The following is a 23,622-nucleotide window of genomic DNA, read 5'->3' as shown; positions in this document are numbered from 1 at the left end:
ACATATTATAAATATGACAAGATTAGAGGGTTATATTGATCCCGAAAAGAGGAACCAAAGGAAACAAACATATATTAGGAGTATATTATCTTACTTTTATGACACACTTTGGGAGCTGACGCTTGAAACAGACAGTGGAGGAGGTTTAGATGCTCCAGGCTTATTCGGTGTGGAAATTAATGGGTAATTATCATCGCTGAAGTGAACGACAATAAGATTGCAAATGGACAAGCAAGCAAACATGACACATGACCATATTCAAGCAAAAGCCAGCATATATTAGTTCTGTGAAACAAAACAAAATCAATGTCACTCGCCTATTGAGAAGTAATAAAGGTGCCTCAGCCTTCGCTCCTTGAGTTCTCTCCAGCGCTGGAAAGCTGATCTGATATTTACAGGTCCTACTTCTTGCCTGATCGTAAGCCTTCTTTCACATTTCCACATTTGTTTTTTTTATCTGCCATCTCTCTCTTTCTGTCGTCGCTCGGCTATTGTCCGTCCTGCGTCGTGTCTTTTGAATAATGACGTGCACTGAGCGCTCTCTTCTCCCCGTCATTAGTAGACACGCCCCTTACTGCTGATTGGCTATACATTTGTTTTGGTACTCTGCAGTTTTGAAATACCACTTACGCCACCTTTAAGGACCTATTAGCCTGTGCCATCTAGAGTTTCATGACAGAACTTCTCAAACAAAAAAAAATGTAGGGCGGGACTTGATTTTGTCCATGGGGAAATGATTGAATTGTTGTGGCTTGCTATTAGTCGATCTTATGTGAGTGACAAGTTGCCCCGCCCTCGTGCCAGTAAACACATCAGAGAAGAGATGCTGCAAGAGAGGAATTTATTTTGATTAAGAGTATGAGAGCACATGAATTAAAAAAATAATGAATGGATAATTACAGCAATATTCCATAGAAAATTTGTCCATTTTGACATCATGCTGATTTTAAATATTTTTACTGTAAAAAATGGAGAGAATAGAGCTCCGGAGGTCACGTGACCCATTCTGTTTAGACGCCATTTTGACAGGCAGGAACAGTCAGCGCCAGCATGAGTTTCAAGGCAACAGAGTTCACTGCGCACTTTAATTCAAAAGACATAGACTTGTACATATAGCAAAACTTAATAGATTAAACATTACATAATCCCTATAATGCCCCCGGGGCGCTTTTCACATGACAGCTGTGTGCAAGTTACAACTAACCTAGTGTTGATGTAAATGGGCACTAAGTTACAACTTATGCACTACTAAATATTTTTGCGTTGCACCATTAAACTTAGTTGAAATCTATGTATAAACTAAATATTTACGGAAGCCTCCGATCAGGAGTAACATTAACAGATAGAATAGCAGGCAGACTGAACTGCATCAATACGCTCTTGTTTTACATGACACGGAACACAAGGAAAATCAAAATATAAAAAAACAGGAACAAAATAACACTGAGCCAACATAAAGAAAACACAGGGAACAGAGAACCGAGAACACCTGCATAACAGCAAACATTAAACAACGACCGACAGAGAACAACTGAAGCACTGGGGTATATACTGTATACACAAGGGAACAAGGCTAACAAGATAACAAGGGTAGTGGTGAATTGGAAACCCTCGGAAAACAAATCAACATGAAAAACTACAAAACTCCACAGAAAACAGGACACAAAAGATAACAGACAATGCACAGATAAACTACAACATAAAAGTCCCACAAAGTGCCAGACACAGAACCGATGTGACAGACAGACTTCAATTCTTTACACGTATATGATAATGCTGACATATAGATAGGCCTACGTGCGCTTACATTTTAAGGGAGAAAACATGTGAACAGATTAACGTTATATGTTAGCGGTTAACACGAACCCGTCCAAAACAGCGCTGCTGTGTGCATCTGTTCCATAGGTCCGTGTTGTGCATGTCATAATTAATAAATGCCATTTCTTATTTTTTTGTTTAAGTATTTATTTATTGATCCTTAATTTCATTTCAAAAAGCCTACAGTTTCTGAATGTTATTTATTTATAAAAGCACTTCTGTTATTCATGATTAAGTATCGTATGTAATGGGAACTTATTTTTATCATTAGTTACGTGAGGCAAAAGTAGTTAAGAATGAAGAATGAACTGAAATTCACGGCATTTCAACAACGTACTACGATAAAAGGATTTCCCCTTTGCGTTCCCCCGCCTGTTCTGGCATCCTGGTGCACATCAGCTTTTTTGTCCATCATGTCCATCATGTTGAAATAGTAAGGTTTAAACAGTCCGGTTTTAAATTATTTCATAGATACCAATGCTACAGCCGCTCTAGCACTCCCCTGATTGCCTGCCAAAATGGCGGAGTTTAGGCTGTGTGGCGTCAACCTCCGGAGCTTTAGTGTTGACCTATCTTGAGAATCAAAGTGTACTAATGCAATTTATACCACAATCCCGATATATAAAAAATCGCCATTATTAATCCAGAAACCATTAGGATACAAACCATCAGGTTAACTTTGTATGTTTCTCTTTGGCATATGGGTTCTCCAGCAAGTAGCTATATTTATTATAGTTATCCAGGAGGTATTTGGGAGCATACATATGCTCTTCGGTGTCTGTGGGTGGGTAGTTTGGCACAGACCCATCAAACCAACCCCCTGTCCGTACTAACTCTTTAATATAATTTAAATTCTTTTTCTCCCCGTAATCGCCCCAACGTGGGAAGTCTCCATTCTGGGCTGATATGAGCTTGTAATAAATCCCTTCTGGTTTGAAACACCAAGAGCAGTGCCATCCAGCATAGTGAACCGGGCTTCCAATGGCCCACGGTAATAGAATGCGTCCAGTGGAGTTCTCATATTCCCGGAATCCCGACATGGAATAATAGGACCGGCGCCGAAGAAGAATCCCATCATTCTTGTAAACCTTAAAGAGCATAGCTGCCGTGCAAGCAGATAAGATGTTAAGCGTTCCGAACTGCTTCCAGTAAAATCCATATAGGGATTTGCGCATGTGTATCCCGACCGGTTCCGTCCAGCCGTCGTAGAGTTTAAGGAAAAGGATTCCATCTCGAACAGGAATTTCATCCGCATCATTGATGAGGAAAACATCGTCCAATTTGAGGCCCTGAATCCTCGACATTCCATTTTTGGTCAAATATGTGCGCAGGTAATCATCCATGATCCAGCCGTCCGCACGGCCGCCATCTGGAAAGTGATCGAGGAAGATGTACAGAATCTTGTGCTTAATGTAATCAAACGTTCCGTTTAGGATCATCTGCAGGAAATAAAGAGGTCTCGTTTCACCATACGCGGTAAAGTTGGATTCGCAAACCAAAAACACGTCCACGACATCTGCGAGTTCGTGAAATCGAGCGTGTAGTAGGTCAAACTCGTGGTTGATGTTTATGGCATTGATGACTCGACGTGGAACTTTTCTGGGTGTTACTTTTGACTTGGACGGGAGATTGGAGTGATACACAATTGTAGGTATGCCACAGTGAGGGCCGTGCCAACCCTGCTGACAGGGACACCGAACCACCTTCTTGCCTGCATTTATTATGTTGTCTTTGGAGGTGTTTTTCTTGTTGTTATGTTGCAGTAACCTGCGGTGAGATGCAGAGTTGTCCATATCCGTCCCCTCACGGTAGCACACAGCTCCGGATTTGGTTTGGATGAAAAAGGGTGTGGAATCATCATGGAGTACAAAGGGATGTTTATGAAGTGTTCCATCTGGAGGATCTGTCAGAATCACATTTGAGTCAAGTTTAGCCTGTTTGGAGGAAAAGAAGATTATTATTATATATAGTTTTATTGTTATCTAATCTGTCAGTTATTTGGACACTCAAATATTTATATATATATTATATATATATATATATATATATATACATTAAGTCATGTGAAAAAATATAATAATATAATATATATATATATATACAGTCATGTGAAAAAGAAAGAACACCCTCTTGAATTGTATGGTTTTACATATCAAGACATAATAAAAAATCATCTGGTTTTTAACAACACATGACATATTACACTGTGTCATTATTTATCTAACAAAGACTAGGCCAAAATGGAAAGTACCAAACTAAGTACACCCTATAATAAAATTTCTGTCAGGTCCATTAAGTCAAGAACACACATGACAATAAAAATGATTTAGAAATTTTTATTGAATTGCAATCAGTTTATGAATTCTGAATTAAATTTGTTTTTGGCGGTATGGCTCTGTTCAGGGAGTCCTCTGACCTTTCATGAGCACCATGAAATAGCAGAGAGTCAGAGGACAGCAGCAGCATCAGGGAAAGCTTACCAGTTTAGGACTGGGAGAGCTTAACTACTCCCCCTATGAACAGAGCAGCAACGATGACATAAACAAATGCCACGTTATACACGACAGGAGGAGGTGGGGAGGTGGCGGGTTGCAAAGCAGCGAGCAGCTAGTAGTAAGAGCGAACTTGATCTGCTTTAAATAGGCGCCCTGCTTTTAGCGTAGCCATTAGTAACGAGGGGAGTTGAAACAGCTGATGCAAATCAGCTGATGAGACAGTGTTGTTACCAATAGCGTTAGCAGCGTCTTGACTACTTGGCCTGCCAGAACTGACGCTGACGCTCAATTTCTTGTAGAGCCACCTTTAGCAGGCATAACTTGAAGTAGTCGTTTTCTATATAACTTTATCAGTCTCTCCCATCGTTCTGGGGAATTTTAGCCTGCTCTTCTTTACAACGTTGCTTCAGTTCATTGATGTTTGTGGGCATTTGTTTATGCGCAGCTCTCTTATGGTCCCGTCACAGCATTTCAGTCGGGTTGAGGTCTGGACTTCGACTGGACCATTGCAACACTTTGATTCTTTTCTGTTTCAGCCACTCTGGTGTAGAGTTGCTGATGTGCTTGTGATCATTGTTCTGTTGCATTACCCAATTTCGGCCAAGCTTTAGCTGTTGGACAGATGGCCCCACATTTTGACTCTAGAATTCTTTGGTATGCAGACGAGTTCATGGTTGACTCAAAGACTGCAAGGTGCCCAGGTCCGGGGCTGCAAAACAAGCCCAAATCATCAAAGCTCGTGGATTTTTTGCAGTTTCTCTGAGCATTGCACAGTCTGACCTTGGGGTGGAATTTGCTGGGACGTCCAATGGGAAGATTGGCAACTGTCTTGAATGTTTTCCACTTTTGAATAATATTCATCTTTGTTGAAGGATGTACTTCAAATTGTTTGGTAATTGCCTTGGAACCCTTCTCAGATTGATGGCAGCAACAATTGCTTCCCTATAGATAAAGTGTCTTTCCTCTTTGGCATTGTGTTTCAACACACACCTGAATGCTCCAGATCAGCAAACTGCCAAAACTTCTGCTTTTATAGAAGTGATCACACTTGCTGGTGATAAATTAATCAAGGTCATTTGATTAGCAGTGCCTGACTGCTACTTACCCTCTTAATTCCCATAGAAGCAGTAAGGGTGCACTTGCTTTGTCACCCATGGCTTATCCAATGGCCTGGTATTTGTTAAATAAATAATGACACAGTACAATATGTCATGTATTGTTGTTCATCTGAGTTTGTATTTACCTAATTTTAAGACCTGCCAAGGACCCGATGATTTTTTATTATGTCCTGACACGTAAAACCACAGAATTCAAAAGGGTGTCCTTTCATTTTTCATGACTAATATATCTATCTATCTATATCTATATCTATATCTATATCTATATCTATATCTATATCTATATCTATATACATACACACACACCAATCAGGCATAACATTATTACCACTGTCAAGTGAAGTGAATAACACTGATTATCTCTTCATCACAGCACCTGTTAGTGGGTGGGATATATTAGGCAGCCAGTGAACATTTTGTCCTCAAAGTTGATGTGTTAGAAGCAGGAAAAATGGGCAAGCGTAAGGATTTGATTGAGTTTGGCATGGGCCAAATTGTGATGGCTAGATAACTTGGTCAGAGCATCTCCAAAACTGCAGCTCTTGTGGGGTGTTCCCGGTCTGCAGTGGTCAGTATCTATCAAAAGTGGTCCAAGGAAGGAACAGTGGTGAACTGGCGACAGGGTCATTGATTCACGGGGGGAGCGAAGGTTGGCCTGTGGTCCGATCAAACAGAGGAGCTACTGTAGCTCAAATTGCTCAAGAAGTTAATGCTGGTTCTGATAGAAAAGTGTCAGAATACACAGTGCATCACAGTTTGTTGTGTATGGGGCTGCATAGCCGCAGACCAGTCAGGGTGCCCATGCTGACCCCTGTCCACTGCTGAAAGCGCCAACAGTGGGCACATGAAAATCAGAACTGGACCATGAAGCAATGGAAGAAGGTGGCCTGGTCTAATGAATCACGCTTACTTTTACATCACGTGGATGGCCAGGTGCGTGTGCGTCGCTTACCTGGGGAATACATGGCACCAGGATGCACTATGGGAAGAAGACAAGCCGGCAGAGAAAGTGTGATGCTTTGGGCAATGTTCTGCTGGGAAACCTTGGGTCCTGCCATCCATGTGGATGTTACTTCAACACGTACCATCTAGCTAAGCTTTGTTGCAGACCATGTACACCCTTTCATGGAAACGGCTTTCCCTGGTGCCTGTGGCCTCTTTCTGCAGGATAATGCGCCCTGCCACAAAGCAAAAATGGTTCAGGAATGGTTTGAGAAGCACAACAAGAGTTTGAGGTGTTGACTTGGCCTTCAAATCTCAATCCAATCGAGTATTTGTGGGATGTGCTTCGCAACTTACAGGACTTAAAGGATCTGCTGCTAACATCTTGGTGCCAGATACCACAGCACACCTTTAGGGGTCTAGTGGAGTCCATGCCTCGACGGGTCATTATGTTATGCCTGATCGGTTTATATATACTGTATATATTAAGCTGAAGTCTGAAGATGAGACTATGTGACCCAACCAGAAACTTTTTCACCCTCATCGCCTCTACCTTCAGGTGGCTGTGTTTGTAGATGTCATTCTGGGAGTTGAAGTCAGTAGCCGGAAAACTCCAGAAGATCCCACTGAACAACTTCAAAGTCTTTAGATGGGTGGACGGAGATGAGAGCTCCTGCAGCAGTGAAATATTGTGCAGGGCTTTGTAATAATGGAGGAAGGAAATTACAAAAATCCCCAGTAAGCACAACAGGAAGACCTTATGCCTCCGTATTCTTATCCTATAACACAGAAGAAAAAAACAACAAACTTAGCCATTAACATACAATTTCAAAAATGCAGTTGAAAATCCAGTTGGTGCTAATGTAAAATGTCCCAGCGTAAGCGTATTACTGTCAAAGTAACAGAGAATTAAATAGCAGCAGAGAACAAATTGTTTTATTACATTAGAAAGTCTATGGCTACAAGAAGTTTTCCAAAACACTAAAAGTTCCTAAACACTACATTTCCAAAACACTAAAAGAGACTCAGCTGGCAGCCTTATTCATAAGTTTAGTCTAATTTGTTGTACCAGAAAACCATTGATGGTTTTGAAGTAAAAGCACATTATGATAATGGGGAATAAAATGTTTGATCAGAGCAACTGAGAAAAACCCTCAATTTACTGCCAAAGACTTGCAAGATGATCTGATGAAAGGAGGAAAAAACATTTCAATGCAGAGTATAAGAAGAACACTGCATGTCCAAATTTACTTAAGCTTGGTTCAGGGATCAGTCATAGAATGTTCTCGAGTGGCCTGTACAGTCTTCAGATTTATTAATCTCATTTAAATATTTGGTGGAATGTGATGAAAGCAGTCGTAACGTGAAAACCAAAGATTATCAGTGATCTGGAAGCTTTTTCAAGCGAGGAATGGGCCGAGATTGCAGCAGAGACGTGACAGAAGCTTCTAAGCACTTACAGGCAGCGTTTATTGGAGGTGATTATTAAAGAATGAAAGATTCTGCACAAAATTTGACTTTTGGGGGTTGAATAATTTTTTAATTTCTCATCAATTTTATGTTCTCAGAATCACTCAAATGTGTATTGGTAAACTTTCTATAATAGTTTACTTGAATTGTTTTAATTTCGATTGCAACTGTATATACAGTATATATTAGTGCTGTCAACGCTAACACATGCAATTTTTTTTTGTTTAATGTGTTAAAAATATTTAACGCAATTAACAGTTTATGTGAGGATTGTTTTAAGTTCACTTAAATTAAACACTGGTATATTTTTAAAAGCCTAATGTTAAAAAAAGAATTATAGTTTCAATTACACTGTAATGTTGAATGGCTATAGTTAATGTTCAAAAAAAAAATTCAAGACATCAGTAGCTGTATTAGTATCAGTGATACTATTTTTTTTCATAAAAAGATGCCATTAAACAAGACTTTAAGATATACGGCCTTTATGTTGTTTCTGCATTCATTTGGAGATTAACTGTGAAATTCTTACATTATAAAATATTAAAACTTACAAAAACGTGTTTTTAATTGTGTTTAATCACGATTAAATCACAGAAAACATTTTTGAGGAACCTAGTTATGACCAACATAATTGTATTTTGTAAATATAAACACATTTTGATTTTTATGGCTGCAACACACTCCAAAAAGTTTGGCACAGAGGCAAAGTAAAAGTTTTTTAAACAGTCCACAATTAGCAGGTGAATTGGTAATAGGTGAGGGTATTGCGTTTGGGTGCAAAAGAGCTTCTCAGTCTTTGCAAGCAAAGATGGGTCATGGCTCAGCATCTTGTGCCAAGTTTCATGAGAGAATTGTCAAACAATTCAAAAATCACATTTCTCAATGCAAGATAGCAAAGAATCTTTCACCATCTACAATACATAGGCTACTATTGTGATAGATTAAGGGAATCCAGAGAAATCTATGGTAGGTCAAGAATGTGCGGGACCTTCAAGCTCTCAGATGGCATAGTTTGAGAAACCGTCAAGCTACTCTGTACAGTCACATGTACTCAGGAGTTCTTTGGGAAACCGTTGTCACTTAACACAGTCTGATGCTGCATCAACAAATGCAATTTGATTCTCAGTTTTGCAAGGAGAAAGCTATAGATCAGTTCTATGCAGACATCTCAGATGATCCAAAACACAGTGGAAATGTGTGCTGCGGTCAGATAAATCCATTTTTCAGCTTGTTTTTCGGACAAAAAAACAGACATCGAGTTTTCAGTCCCAAAGATGAAAGGGACCATCCAGAATTTAATCGGCGACAGGTAAAAAAGCAAACATCTGTTATGGTATAGAACTGCATAGAACTGATCTATTGTCTTGGGCTTTGTCTTGGGCTTTTTTTCATCTGCAGGCCCTTGACAGAAGTGTTAAAAAGTCAACCTAAAAAACAAATGCCACACAAAAGTCACCCATGCCATTTACAGTGTTGCACCATCAGTGTAAATGGCATGGGTGACTTTTGTGTGGCATTTTTTTTTAGGTTGACTTTTTAACACTTCTGTCAAGGGCCTGCAGATGAAAAAAAGCCATTTGGGCTAATTCTGGCACATTTAGATTCGTGTTTATTAATGTGCACAGCCCCTGTAAATAAATAAACTAAACTCAAATTTGTGTGAAGGTACCACTGACGTGGAGGCATTTGGGATTGCACAGAGATATAAACTGTCATCAAGATAACCAGGGAAATTTCCTGGGAAGCAAGACAATGGACAATGCCAGGCCTCAATCTGCATCAGTGTTAATTTCGTTGACGAATAATTTTCGTCAACGACCTTTTTTCACTGACGAAAACGAGACGATAACTAAATAAAAACTAGTGTTGGATAACAAAAACTATAACGAAAATCAACTGTCATTTTCGTCAACAAATAAAAACGAGACGAAAATGTTAGGGAGGGACGATTAGGGAAGAGATCCAGTCAGAACTGATGTCCTGTGTAACAGATGCCACATTTGATTTGGACGTGCTGATCTAACCGCTGGAAAACACGGCGCTGTTGCGCTTCTACAGGCTCACCCCATAGACTGTAAAAAAGGCTCACCCCCGCATCCCCAATCCAGCGCTCCAGAGTGGCTCACAATCAATGAATAACACACATTTATGCCAGGCAATTGTTTATGAACTAATGCTGATGAATAATGAAAATGTTTACTTTACGATGTTTATATAGTAATATGTTTTAGACGGCTGTAACAACCCATATTTTATCTCCTCATCTGAACTTGAATGAACAGCTGCCAGCCTGCCACTGCTACAGAGGCGTAGACATTTCAAAATAAGAGTCCGGGTGTATTTCGAGCTTGTTTATCATTAAAAGTCACGCATTATATATTCGTTTTTGGTTACACAATAAACTGTATTTAATTTAATTCCCATTTAATTCATAGTCAGGAGGAAAGACCAGTATTTGACACATATTCAATAAAGTATCAGGGTTATAATAGTTAACTAAAACAATTTAAAAAATCTTCATTACTTGAAATTAAATAAATGCTAACTGAAATAAAATAAATAAATAAACAAACTTATTTGAAGCTTTAGCTTAACCTGATATGGCCTACTAACTAAAACAGAAATACAAAGTTATAAAAACTATATAGATGTTTTTAAAAAACAAACAAAAAAGTGAATTAAGCTCTTTCGTGTATTTTTAATGTCAAAAACAAAATGATGTCAAAATGTCAGTTCAAGTGACAGTCGTTATGTAATGCTTAAATGCTTAATGTATTACAATTTAACTAAACTCATTAGATTTTAGTCGACTAAATCTACTGTAGATTTAGTCGACTAAAATCTTATGATATTTAGTCGACTAAAACTAGACTAAAACTAAAAACAATTCAGGTGACTAAAATATGACTAAAACTAAATGGCATTTTAGTCAAAAGACTATGACTAAAACTAAATCAAAATTTGCTGTCAAAATTAACACTGATCTGCATGTGCTACAACAGAGTGGTTTCGTAGACACTCTACACCGTAGTAGGGATGTGCTTGACTGAGCTTGAATGTATGGCCCATCATGAAAAGGAGAATCAGACAATGACGACCAGACTGTTGAGCAGGGGCCGGTAGCATAAACCGTTAAGACTAGTCTTACAAGTTAGACATAAATTGTTTTCTTTAAGACTGTTGTCACAGGGTGTTCTGGTGACGGTTCATGTTGACGTGTTGACGATTCGGTTTGTGTTGTGTCATGTCATTGGTTCATTGTCTCATCACTGTTCACAGGTGTCACTTGTCTTGTCATTAGTCTGTGTGTATTTAAGCCCTCATGTTTGCCTTGTGTCTTTGTCGAATATTGTTATGTGTAACCGCTGTTGGTGAATGTCTGTCATGTTTTTTAGTCAAGTCTGTTTCATTTCAATTCATGTTACATCAAGTCAAAGTCACCATTGGATTCTGTGTATCACCTTGTAAATAAACTGCACTTGGGTTCTCAACTTGCCTCCAGTGGATAATCGTTACAACTGTTCATAATTTTTTTAAATCAGTTACATAAAAACATGGACTGGCTTAATTTGATACGAAAAGTAAGACTGAATGCCACTTGCCTAACTGCTGGCTCATATTAGACCTTAACCCTTAATCGCCCCTCAAGTAGGGTTTACGTTTGAGTCCCTTGGGGTCAGATAGACCCCAAACTTTTACAGAGTGATTGCATAAGGAAATATAATTTTTTTACATGGAAAACTATATATCATTTTTTTTATTTACTTCTCAACTATACATTTATGCTGTGTTTTTGTGGGTATTTGGTAGTTTTTTACCTATTTACTGCACAAATACTTAACTATGTCATAAATTGGCTCATTAAAAATCATTTTTTAATGAAAAAATCACTTGAATGATGATCTTAAATAAATATAAATAGTTTTTGGACATTGCTCTATGTGTTAGGGATAGAATACCGCCATCTGTAGGTTTGTGGAAAAACTTTAGGAATTATAGTTAAAGAGAAAGAGAGTGCAATGACCACATTATCCAATAGAGGTCCATAGGGAAGTTATGCAAAAGTTAAGCTGCCTTTCATCTTTCTTTTATTTGCCCTTTTCCCTCTCTTTCTCATGATTGTTCCATGTTGCATTTGTGCTCTAGTATTTGTCCTTCATTTATGTATATGGAATTTTTTCAGATTTATGCCAGTTTTGTTGATTTTATTTGTCAGTTTCTATAAAAATGCTCTCTGTTGCAGTCACACATGTGTGTGTTTGTGTGCGTGTGCGTGTGTGTATGAGACAGAAAGTTCGTTCCACTTTGTGTTTATGCTCTAGGACCAGATCTTGATATAAATGTAGACATTTTCAGATTTATACTGGATTTAGTTGATTTTTTTTTACAAACAAAGTGAAAAAAAAGCATTTTTTACATTTTCCCATTCATTGCCAAAATTCAAAAAAATGCTCCAGACACCTGTGTTTGTGTTTGTGTGTGTGTGCGCGTGTGAGTGAACATGCTTGTTCCATATTGCATTTGTGCTCTAGTATTAGTCCTTCATTTATGTATGAAAATCTTTCAGATTTATGCCAGTTTTGTTGATTTTATTTACCAGTTTCTATAAAAATGCTCTCTGTTGCAGTCACACACATGTGTGTGTTTGTGTGTGTGTGTGTGTGTGTGTGTGTGCGTGTGTGTATGAGACAGAAAGTTCGTTCTACTTTGTGTTTATGCTCTAGGACCAGACCTTGATATAAATGTGGACATTTTCAGATTTATACTGGATTTAGTAAAAACAAATTGACAAAAAAAGTGAAAACAAATGTATTTTTTACACTTTCCCATTCATTTTCAATGTGGGGTCAATCTGACCCCGAGGGACTTAAACGGTAATTTTTTTTTTACACACCTTTAGAACAACCAAATCAAGCCCAGATTTTTTGTGCATGTTTAGATAGATTATTTAGGAAAAGTCACCGAGTCTCATGGCCCTGAGATGAAGGGAACACTTTTAAAAAATGGAGGAAAAGTCCAGTGGGGTCAGCTGGACCCCAAGGGACGATTAAGGGTTAAGACACTGTCTTAACATAATGGCTTAGTTTATGCAACTGGCCCCAGATGTCTTATATAAGGCGAGATTGGGCAACATTTTTAAAACTGCAACAATTAGCATCCTAAATTCCCAAAAGATTAAAACGTGTGATTAAAAGGAAAGGTAATGTGACACAGTGGTAAATAGTGTTTTTGTGTGTGTGTGTGTGTGTGTGTGTGTGTGTGTGTGTGTGTGTGTGTGTGTGTGTGTGTGTGTGTGTGTGTGTGTGTGTGTGTGTGTGTGTGTGTGTGTGTGTGTGTGTGTGTGTGTGTGTGTGTGTGTGTGTGTGTGTGTGTGTGTGTGTGTGTGTGTGTGTGTGTGTGTGTGTGTGTGTGACATTAAATTCTAATTCCTTAACTATTATTTTTACTATTATTTAACTTTTTACATGAAACCCTCAAGTGTCAAATTTTGTCATTCCAAGCATAACCAGCCCTTATATTTTTCCTGACCGTGAGCTCGGTTTTTCTCCCATCACCTGTTTTTCCTCAGCTCCCAATGTTAATATTGAACAGGACAAACAGGAGCTATTGCTGAACTACAAATGATATGTTCAAACTTCAGTTCAAGCATGGTTTATTATATGTTACAAAGGTCAATACGTGACCATATAATGAATCATCTGTTTTCAATTATTAAGTAACAAAGACCCAAGACTGACTCAAGACTTTAAATACTGAAATCTTTATGAATTATATATATATATATATGGTCCTGCTTGAAAGTTTACACACCCCTTGCAGAATCTGTGAATAATTTTAACAAAATAAGAGGGATCATTAGCCTAGAAATGTAGACGCGCCCTAACGGAAGCAAATGTAATTTGCAGCCAGGGCGTCTAGCATCTCTCCGTTGGCTTGCGAGCTGCATGGAAAAACCAAACTCTAGTCAGGCCAATCACATTGTATATGGAGTTGGTGGGCGGGCTTAACATAAGGACGGCAGAGTTGCGTTGGTTCTGCGTGCTACTTGTAAACAAAGAAGCTGGCGGACAGCGGCCTTTCGAATCGGTTTTGGCTGCGACTCTGGAAGACTTGGAGTTAAGCTTTTCTTTGAGAAAAGAACAAAGAACGGCACTGAAGTCGTTCTTAAAGCTACACTGTGTTACTTTTATAGTTTATTCTTAGCTAAAAACACTTAGTTCTTTCAAAAATATATGTGCTCATTAATGTATATTTACTTCTTTCAAGTAATAAAGTATTCTCGTAAGTTTATAATATGCATGCCATTGAAAATACATACGGTAATGGGTTCAAATGCGGGTCGCCATGTTGCCCCTCCATCTTGAAAGTACATCAGCCAAAGAGGGACATACCCGTGAATTCAAGTGTCACATGCCTGTCCTGTCTTGTGGAGCACTTGGTGTTGTGTTGTTTTGGGCTATGTGCTCGTGTCTCTGTCTGATCCCTCCCCCTTGTTATCTGATTAGTGTTTAACGTCTCCCTTCCCCGTGATCCGCTCCCTCTCCTGGACCTGTTTTTGGTATGTTGTTTGTTTTTGAAATGTTATTTCCTTGTTTCTAGTTTTGTTATGTTTTCCCCCTTGTGGGTTTTTGTTTTTGATTATGTTTATTTGTCAATAAAACCAACCATCCCTTCCTGCATTTGAGTCTTCACCCTAGTTTGCTTTAAGTGTAACTTAACATAACGTACCGACCATGTCGAAGACTCAGCGGAGGAGGATTTCGCCCCATCTACCCGCTCCCACTGCCTCATGCCCCCACTATGAGCGTATCTTGAGGTTTCAGACCTTAGCATCCCTCCGCCAACAAGGGACCGATCTGCGGAAGTTCGCGGTCGAGTTCCTTACAGCTGCGGAGGGATTGAAGCTAAATGAGGGCCCTCTTAAGGACCTTTTCTTTTATGCTATCGATGGGCCCATGGACTGGCTGTTTAGGAGCATGTTTGATGGGAAAACTTTTGAGGGGATGGTGGAGGGTCTCGCTCGTGAGCAGGAGCGAGTGGCCAAGGCGTTGATGACATCTCCGGTGGTCCCAGTTCCAGTGGATACCGTTCCGCGGGACCCAGCTCCGGTGGTCCCAGTTCCGGCGGTCCTGAGTTTGGGGGGTTCGAAACGGAGCAAGAGGAGAAGGACTCCTTCCTCGACAGTTCCGGTGGTCTCAGTTCCGGTGGTCCCAGTTCCGGTGGTCCCAGTTCCGGTGGTCCCAGTTCCGGTGATCTCCGTCCTGGTGGATACAGTTCTGGTGAACTCTGTTCCGGTCGATACAGTTCAGGTGGACCCGTTTCCGGGAGTCTCCGTTCCGGTGGATACTGTACCGGTGGATACTGTACCGGTGGATACTGTTCCGGTGGATACTGTTCTGGTGGACTCTGTTCCGGTGGTCCCTGTTCCGGTGGTCCCTGTTCCGGTGGGCCCTGCTCTGCCTGCGCTGACCCGGCGCCATGCTCTGACTGCGCCACCCAGACGCCCTGCTCTGCCTGCACCACCCAGACGCCCTGCTCTACATGCGCGACACCCAGACGCCCTGCTCTGCCTGCGCCGCCCTGGTCGCCTGAACTCTGCGGGTCGGCCTGGCCGCCTAAACTCTGCGGGTCAGCCTGGCCGCCTAAACCTTTTGTTTCCCTCGTTCCTCCCTGGTCTGTTTCCCCCATTCCTCCCTGGTCTGTTTCCTCCGTTCCTCCCTGGTCTGTTTCCTCCATTCCTCCTTGGTTTGTCTCTCCCGTTCCTCCATGGTTTGTCCCTCCCGTTCCTCCGTGGTTTGTCCCTCCAGTACCGCCCTGGTCAGTCCCTCCAGTCCAGCTCGGGTCTGTTTCGCCCTGGTCTGTCCCTCTCGTTTCACCCTGGTCTGTCCCTCTCGTTTCGCCCTGGTCTGTCCCTCCCACCCCGCCCTGGTCTGTCCCTCTCGTTTCGCCCTGGTCTGTCCCTCCCACCCCGCCTGGTAGCCGCTCCTTAAAGAGGGGGTAATGTCACATGCCTGTCCTGTCTTGTGGAGCACTTGGTGTTGTGTTGTTTTGGGCTATGTGCTCGTGTCTCTGTCTGATCCCTCCCCCTTGTTATCTGATTAGTGTTTAACGTCTCCCTTCCCCGTGATCCGCTCCCTCTCCTGCACCTGTTTTTGGTATGTTGTTTGTTTTTGAAATGTTATTTCCTTGTTTCTAGTTTTGTTATGTTTTCCACCCTGTGGGTTTTTGTTTTTGATTATGTTTATTTGTCAATAAAACCAACCATCCCTTCCTGCATTTGAGTCTTCACCCTAGTTTGCTTTAAGTGTAACGTAACATCAAGCTTCGCCTTTCACTTTTTAACACTCGATGGCACCGTGTCGAATGTGGACGAGGTCGAACTGGAAGCCATATTAATCTTGGACTAAATCGGCCACCGTAAGAGTTCAAACGAAATCAGAATTGAGAGGAAGAGAAACTAATATTCACTGGATGGTCATATACCTTTAAACCGCTAGATGGGAGAAAATATCACACAGTGTAGCTTTAAGAAAGGAAGATGTGTTCTGAGTTTTGCCGACCGGATACGGCGAAGGTTTAATCTATCAACTAGCTCCGCTTCACCTTCTTCATTGCTCTGGTTGGTTGTAGTGCTATCCTATTGCGTGCAGAGGGAATTTGAAAGACAACCGTTTATCCCGCCCCTCGGATTGAGCCCTGCAAATGGTGTGTTGTGTTCCCAGACCTAACATCTTGATGTGGGTCTGGCTTGTCAGGCTAAGGGATCATACAAAATGTATGTTATTTTTATTTACTAGTTTCCTGAATAAGATATTTTACATAAAATATGTATAAATATAGGCCACAAAGAATTTATAAAAATTATCCCGTTCAAAAGTTTACGAACCATTGATTCTCAATACTGTGTCGTTACCTGGATGATCCACAGCTGTTTTCATTTTTTGTGATGGTTGTTCATGAGTCTCTTGTTTGTTGAGAAGTTAAACTGCCCAGCGTTCTTTTGAACAGGATGAAGAGGTCTAAATTTTTTCTTATTTTATGGAAAATATAATTTTTAGTACTGCCCTTCGGAAGAAACAGAAGATACATACCTGTTTCCAGGAAGACAAATTAAGTACAATTTACCTTGATCTTCAAATTCAAAAAAAAAATTCAAATATGCAAAAGATGCTAGAAAACAAAAGAATTTGCAGGACCTGGGGGATTTTTCTGAAGAAAACTGGGCAGGACAAACAAGGGACAACCATCTACAACCATCACAAAACAAAAATAACAAAAGTCATGGATCATCCAGGAAACGACACAAAGTATTAAGACTCAAAGGTACATCAGCTTTTGAACAGGGTCATTTTGATAAATAAAATTAATATTATGAACAAAATAATGATGAATATAATGAAATACACTTGCACTACAAGTACACTACACACCTGAAATATAAGTGAGTGTATTGGGTTAAACCAGTCGTTCCTAAACGTTTTCGGCTGAGCCCCCCTTTGGTAGAGAACATTTTCAAGTCATGTCATCTTCCTCCCTTGTAGACAGCATCACTCATTATAATGAGTTCATTTTGATTTTGCTTGCCCCACTAGCGTCTGGTTGTGTTGTTAGTTGTGGAGTTTGAAGTAGATTCATCGTCTTTACATTTCCCTGGCACTGGAAGTCCTTTTGCAAACTTGTAGATTAGTACCATGTTTCTTTACACGGGCTCCCCGCAATACTCAATTATGCTTCTTCGATTACTACTACTAATAACAGACATCCCACCCTGCAAAAACTAATTTCCAGGAGATGGCACAACACCCCTAAAGAAAATTATATTACACACTACATTATAATCATTTGCGTAAGCTGCCTAACATGAGTTTATTTATTAAATAGTATTTGTGCGTATACGTGTTTTATTGAAATAAATCCAAAATGTGAACAAAACAAACCGATAACTTAAACTGAACTGAACGATAACGCCATGACCATAAAACTCACCAACAGATTAACAGGTTATAACACTAGACAAAAGACAACGGTAACATGAGGGCGATATATGCACACACAAGGACTAATGACTAACAAGGAACACCTATGAATAATCAAAAACAATGAACCATTGACAAACAGAGCAGAATAGGCTTGTTTGAGATGAGCGAAATCTGCGCAGAACCGATCACCGGTGATCAGCGCGAGATGCATGCCGGTTAGAAAAGTGTCCGAGGGCGGTCCGCCTTGCTCTGATGTCATGCCGACGTATGTCAAAAAACTCTCGCGAGCGAAAGGCGGATGTGTCGGATTTTGCAGTCGAGCGCAGCTGCTCTCCACAGACTGCGCTGAGCAAAAGCATGATGGGAAACGACTTGCTGACGACACAGCTTAATGCTTATTGGTTTAAACAACCGTGATGTATGGTTCTTTTTCAAAATGTTTGATTTTAAAACTCTGATATCATGTTTTTATGTGTGAATATTCCCAAACTCTCTAACAAAGGCGATCTCTCTGTGGGTTATGTGATTGTTGTCATATTTATAAAAAAAAAATATATATATATATATACAAACATGTATGTAGGCCTAATTAAAGTAAAAATGATTGATAAACACGTCTTTCGAATGGAAATAAATAACAAAAACTTTGGGTGTCTTGTTCATAATATTTATTTTCATATAAAAGTAACAGAACTTAAATTACATCCAGTTTATCAGCAACAAAGCGCACGAGTGTGAATCCCGCGATATCCGCCTTTGATCTTGCAGGTGTCGGATCCACTACGAGAAGAGAGAACTGTCCGGCTTGCCTGCACTTTTTTCACTCCTCCCCTCACTACAGCCGCCTAGTCTCGGCTGAATTTCAGGCGAGGCGAGGCGCATCTCAAACAAGCCTAGTATCACATGACAAACCAGGAAACAAAGGAACCATGACTACAGAATAAAAGACATGAACCATGAACATAAAAAAAACACAAAAAAAAACCTAGACATGACAAATTAAAATTGATTTAGTTGAGCGTGGATAATTTTGCAGTGAGGACTTGCAGAGGTTACTTTTTTCAACAATCTGCTGACTGTACACTATCCCTTTATATTGCCGCACCCCGTTTGGGAACTACTGGGTTAAACCATGTTATTTCTATCTGTCAAGAGCACACCTTAAGAAAAACAGACAGCTTACCTCACTTTATCCTACCCAATTAAGTTTTAAAAGCTGTCTTGTTTTATCTGTCTTGAAATCATAAGACAATGATTGTACTGGGTGGTTTTGTGTTTTACATGTTTCATAGCCTGAGAGCATCAAAGTCCTGGATCTAAAACATAACAAGATTACATTCACCGGAAGACCCGCAAAGTTTGTGCTTGCCCGAGCTTGTGACGGTTTCGTATAGCATGACTCTGCTTAGCCATGATATTGTGAAAAACAAGGCTTTATTTTTTATTGGTTATCATCACTCATGAAATACTTGAAGGTGAAGCTACACAATGGTGCTGGTTAAGGTGTGACTCAAGATATATATTTGAGCTTAAAAATATCCCCAAACTGATGAAGTAATGGGGCAGATTAAATGCTTGTTCTTGCTTGTCCCACCGAACACAACAGGATATATTCATGCACCTCTTTCTATACAATGACAGTAACGGCAGTTGTAACTGCATCATTTTTTTAAGAAAATATGTGATGAAATGTATGAAAAATGTATGTACGTGAGAATAAACAAATTAGTCAAGCTCTTGCAAAAATATTGTAAGAACCGTGGTGTTGACAAAAAAGTCAACTGCCATGGCACTTCGTCTTCACATATTTAAATCTGAATGGTGATGCAAATAAGATTTTTTAAAAACAGCACCATACAGTTTTCCAACTATATGAAGGGGGGTGACAGAATGACTGAATTTTCATTTTTGAGTGCCATTTAAAAAGGGCATCCAGCAAGATCCCTCTTATCTTTAGTAAAGAATAAACTATGTTGACCATCATCCTCTGTTCTCACTTCCTGTCTCACAATGTGTAAGTAAGCGTGTATGTGAGTGTTTCTTCAGAGGGCACCCATGCCAGGGGCACAATGACTCCTTTTTTTCTGCCAGGCTCCCCCTTTTCTAATTCTCAAATGTCAACTTTTCTCAGCCTGTACAAAAGCCCTCTTCTCTTGGTTTGGGAGCACACACACAGGCAAAGACACACACACACACACACACACACACACACACACACACACACACACACACACACACACACACACACACACACACACACACACACACACACACACACACACACACACACACACACACACACACACACACACACACACACACACACACACACACACACACACACACACACTTAAATATATGTGGTTTAAAGGGACTCTCCATAGGCGTAATGATTTTTATACAATACAAACTGTATCTTCTATCACCCTACACTAACCCTACCCTTAACTACCCTACTCATCGCAGAAAATGTTCAGCATTTCTTGAGTATGTTTTTAAGCCATTTGGTTTATCAGGACACAGGAGGTGTCCTCATAAACCACGTTTATGTTGTAATACCTGTGTCATTATACACATTTGTGTTCTCATAAACTACATATGCCTGTACACACATACACACAGATAATTCACTTCTTACAGCAATTCATACTTGCAGCCTTAATGCTATGGTATTCTGAATGGTTGCAGTTGCAGAGCATTGCTGTGCGGTTGCTAAGATATTATGTAATAGGTTGTTCTGTGATAGTAAGAATATATGTAAGGGATAATCCATTACAAGCTAGCTGTGCATTGAATTTTTTCAATGCACAATGTGGAGGCCTCCGTGGTCGTGATGTGCATTCAAATAGTTTAATGCACAGCTAGCCGTGGGTTATACAGTTTATACCATGGTCATTTGTCAGCAGGGCCGGCTCTGTAAATCTGGGGGCCCTAAGCTGGATAATTTTGGGGCCCTGCCTTGCAGGGAATAATGGAGTATTGCACCGCAAACCAGCAACTGTATACAATCTAACCCTTACACATTTCATCTGTATATCTTTTAACATGATTGCCTACAATTATTTTACTGCTTATTAAAGTACACTCACTGAAACAGTAAAAGTAAAGATTACAGATTTGCAAATTTCTTTCATACATAAGGTCAATTTGTTGTAAACAAATAAATATTAATAATTTAGCATTAACAATATATAGCTAACTTACAACATTAGCCATAGTGGTATGCGGCTCGCTATGCTCTACTGAAGCAGCAGTAGAGTCACCTCCTCCAGCTGTTGAGATTATAATATAATTAATAATAAATACAGTATGCAGAGTAGATAAAACACATTCATTTTAAATTAATATTAAAGTACAATTAGACAACATAGTGAATTATGATTATAAAACTAAATTTTTTATTGGCAAGAGGAAAATTAGCTATGTTGAAGTTGCACACAAAATTATTCAAAAGAAAGGCAGTGGGAAATATTTATTTGTGTCAGCCTCATGAAATGTTTCTCCACGACCACCAAAATATTTAAGAATGGCTCCTCCTGAGAAAGTGAAATTTTGTTTTTTACAATTATGTTAAGGGTAAATTAAAAGAAATACAATGTTAAATTATATTATTTAATTATTGGTTGATTAACTCTTACATACTGTTCATATTTTAAACCTTCACAGCATGGACTGCATTCACTGTAAAAAAAAAAATCAGGTGCCCAATTGAACATTTTCTAGTGAGCGATCACATCTAAAATTTTCAGTTGGCCAAATTTAATTTCTTGAATTTTAATTGAATTAAATTGCATCAATTCACATTAATTCAATTTGGCCAACTGAAAAATTTAGATGTGATCGCTCACTAGAAAATTTTCAATTGGGGACCTGCTTTTTTTTTACAGTGTTCTTTACTAAAATTTACCACAAATCCATTTTGCTTTTAGGTGTCTTGTATCGATCATCATTCAATAATGTTTCAGAGAGGACACTGTGTTTTCTTTAGGTTTAAATGGTCTGGGCGATTTAGCTTAACAATATAGGCTATAAAATATTTCATAATGGTATATAGATTAATATTTATTAATAATCTTTAATTGCCTATTCAGTTAAGACCATAAGAAAAAGCTTGTATTTAACCGCTTTATTTTAAACTTCATTTTGATTTTGACTGTCAAATGATTGCTCTTTCTCTTCCTTTTTATTTTCTTTCTCTCGAATGTTCAATAATTAAACTATTTTTTATTGTAATAAGCGTCTATTGAGACAAAGATTTTTCGTTTTTTGCTTTCCCAGAACTAGTGTAGGTCATGTAACGTTAACTGTTAAAAAGAAAATACATTCATAGGAGGTGGGTCTGTCTCTCCGCGGTCTGTAGCCCAGAGCTGGGGCCGACGGCTGGACCATAGCGCAAGCAATGTTGATTCAGCATAATCGACGGACAGCTAACGTTATGCTGCGTTCACACCAAACGCAAATAGAGTGTCTGGCGCGAGTGATTTGATTTCAATGTTTTAAGTCAATGGAAAGGCGCGTTGACGCGCGTCTAGAGGTCCCGCGGCGCGGAAGGCGCTTTTCGCGCGGTGCGAATGACGCGAATTGAGCGTCTTGCGTGATAAACTGCGGTGACGCTGGCGAGTGAAATCTGTAGTTAGGGGGCCCCCTAGTGGCGGCGGGGCTCTAAGCAGCCGCTTAGTTCGCTTATAGGGAGAGCCGGCTCTGTTTGTCAGCACAAGTTAAACCGGTTATTGATATTTGCAGCACAATATTTAACTGGAAGGGTAACATTGACTGTTACTTTTGTCAGTTTTGGCTTGTTAGATCTACCATTCTGCCCGCTTTGAATCGGACACACAGATAATGTAGTGCGGAAATACTACACTAATTTGATTGACTTAGCCTATAGCGAGAGAGACGCGTGTGTGATTACCTGTTCCTACCCAGGAATTATATTAATATAGAACGGTGATTAAAATGACTGGAACTACTGTGCATTAAACGGTTTTAATGCACACCTTCCAGCCAATCAGAATCGAGTATTCAGATAGACCATGGTACATTATATACATTGATTTAATAATATTATTTATTAAAATGATTTAATAATAATAATAATAATATAAATTTATAGTAACTTTGACCATAGAGCATCTCTAAATAAAACTAAATTAAAGGCAAGGGATTTATTTCCCTGGCTTTATCAGTGTTGGGGGTAACGCATTACAAGTAACTTGAGTTACGTAATCAGATTACTTTTTTAAAGTAACTTTTAGCTTGTTTGCTGTACACCCCATCACATAGCAGCTTTCAGACATCGTTCTGTTTTTTGTTATAAGTCAGAAATGACAAAGAGGCCGCTTTCCGCAATACAAAGTCAATGGAGAGTGTTGGATTGCCAAGGTAAATTGTGGGCGTGGCCTAAATCCGCTCTGTCTCTTAGCAAAATAAAGTAAACTGTGACATATTAAACTCAAAAAATCTTCATACAGTGGGCTACCAGTAAAATTGATAACAAATTTGGGTCCAAAATTATTCAGACACTTTGCCCTGACCATGTTTTGCTTAAGTGTTTTTTCTTTAATTGCAAATGAAATCTTTTACACCACAGACTGAACAAAATTAAGCATTGCTTGGTCATTGGTTGACCTAAATTGGTATTATCTAATTGTGTACTTAAATTTAACAGCTGATTGGTTTATGATTGTAATCCATGACATACCTTTCTATCAAAGTTATCTGACATTATCAAGGTGAATTTGTTCTGACAGTTTAACTCTGAGTTCTTGTCATATTTTATTACCATTTCATTTTCTAAAC

The 23,622-nt window shown here is 39.4% G+C and overlaps 1 protein-coding gene across 2 annotated transcripts in view; it reads right to left on the bottom strand.

The window, feature by feature from the left end:
* Nucleotides 1–825: 825 nt before the first annotated feature.
* The window catches only part of mgat3a (beta-1,4-mannosyl-glycoprotein 4-beta-N-acetylglucosaminyltransferase a), a 46,675-nt gene continuing 23,878 nt past the window's right edge, over nt 826–23,622 (bottom strand). Inside the window, exons 2-4 of one of the 2 annotated variants that reach the window (XR_013816226.1) lie at nt 6,927–7,152; nt 1,523–3,752; nt 826–1,237 (exon numbers count right to left, since the gene is read on the bottom strand). Coding sequence is in view for 1 of the 2 variants with exons in the window: in XM_079812734.1 (XP_079668860.1) it covers nt 2,487–3,752; nt 6,927–7,152 (1,492 nt within the window). In the remaining variant the exon portion in view is untranslated. Of the gene's footprint in view, nt 3,753–6,926; nt 7,153–23,622 lie in introns of both variants that reach the window. The other variant, XM_079812734.1, reaches the window with a different exon arrangement.

The sequence above is a fragment of the Gobio gobio genome (assembly GCF_949357685.1).
Source record: "Gobio gobio genome assembly, chromosome: 1".
In the NCBI taxonomy this organism is placed as follows: domain Eukaryota; kingdom Metazoa; phylum Chordata; class Actinopteri; order Cypriniformes; family Gobionidae; genus Gobio; species Gobio gobio.
Note: the sequence above shows the minus strand (reverse complement) of the source record. Positions and strands in the feature narration are given on the sequence as shown.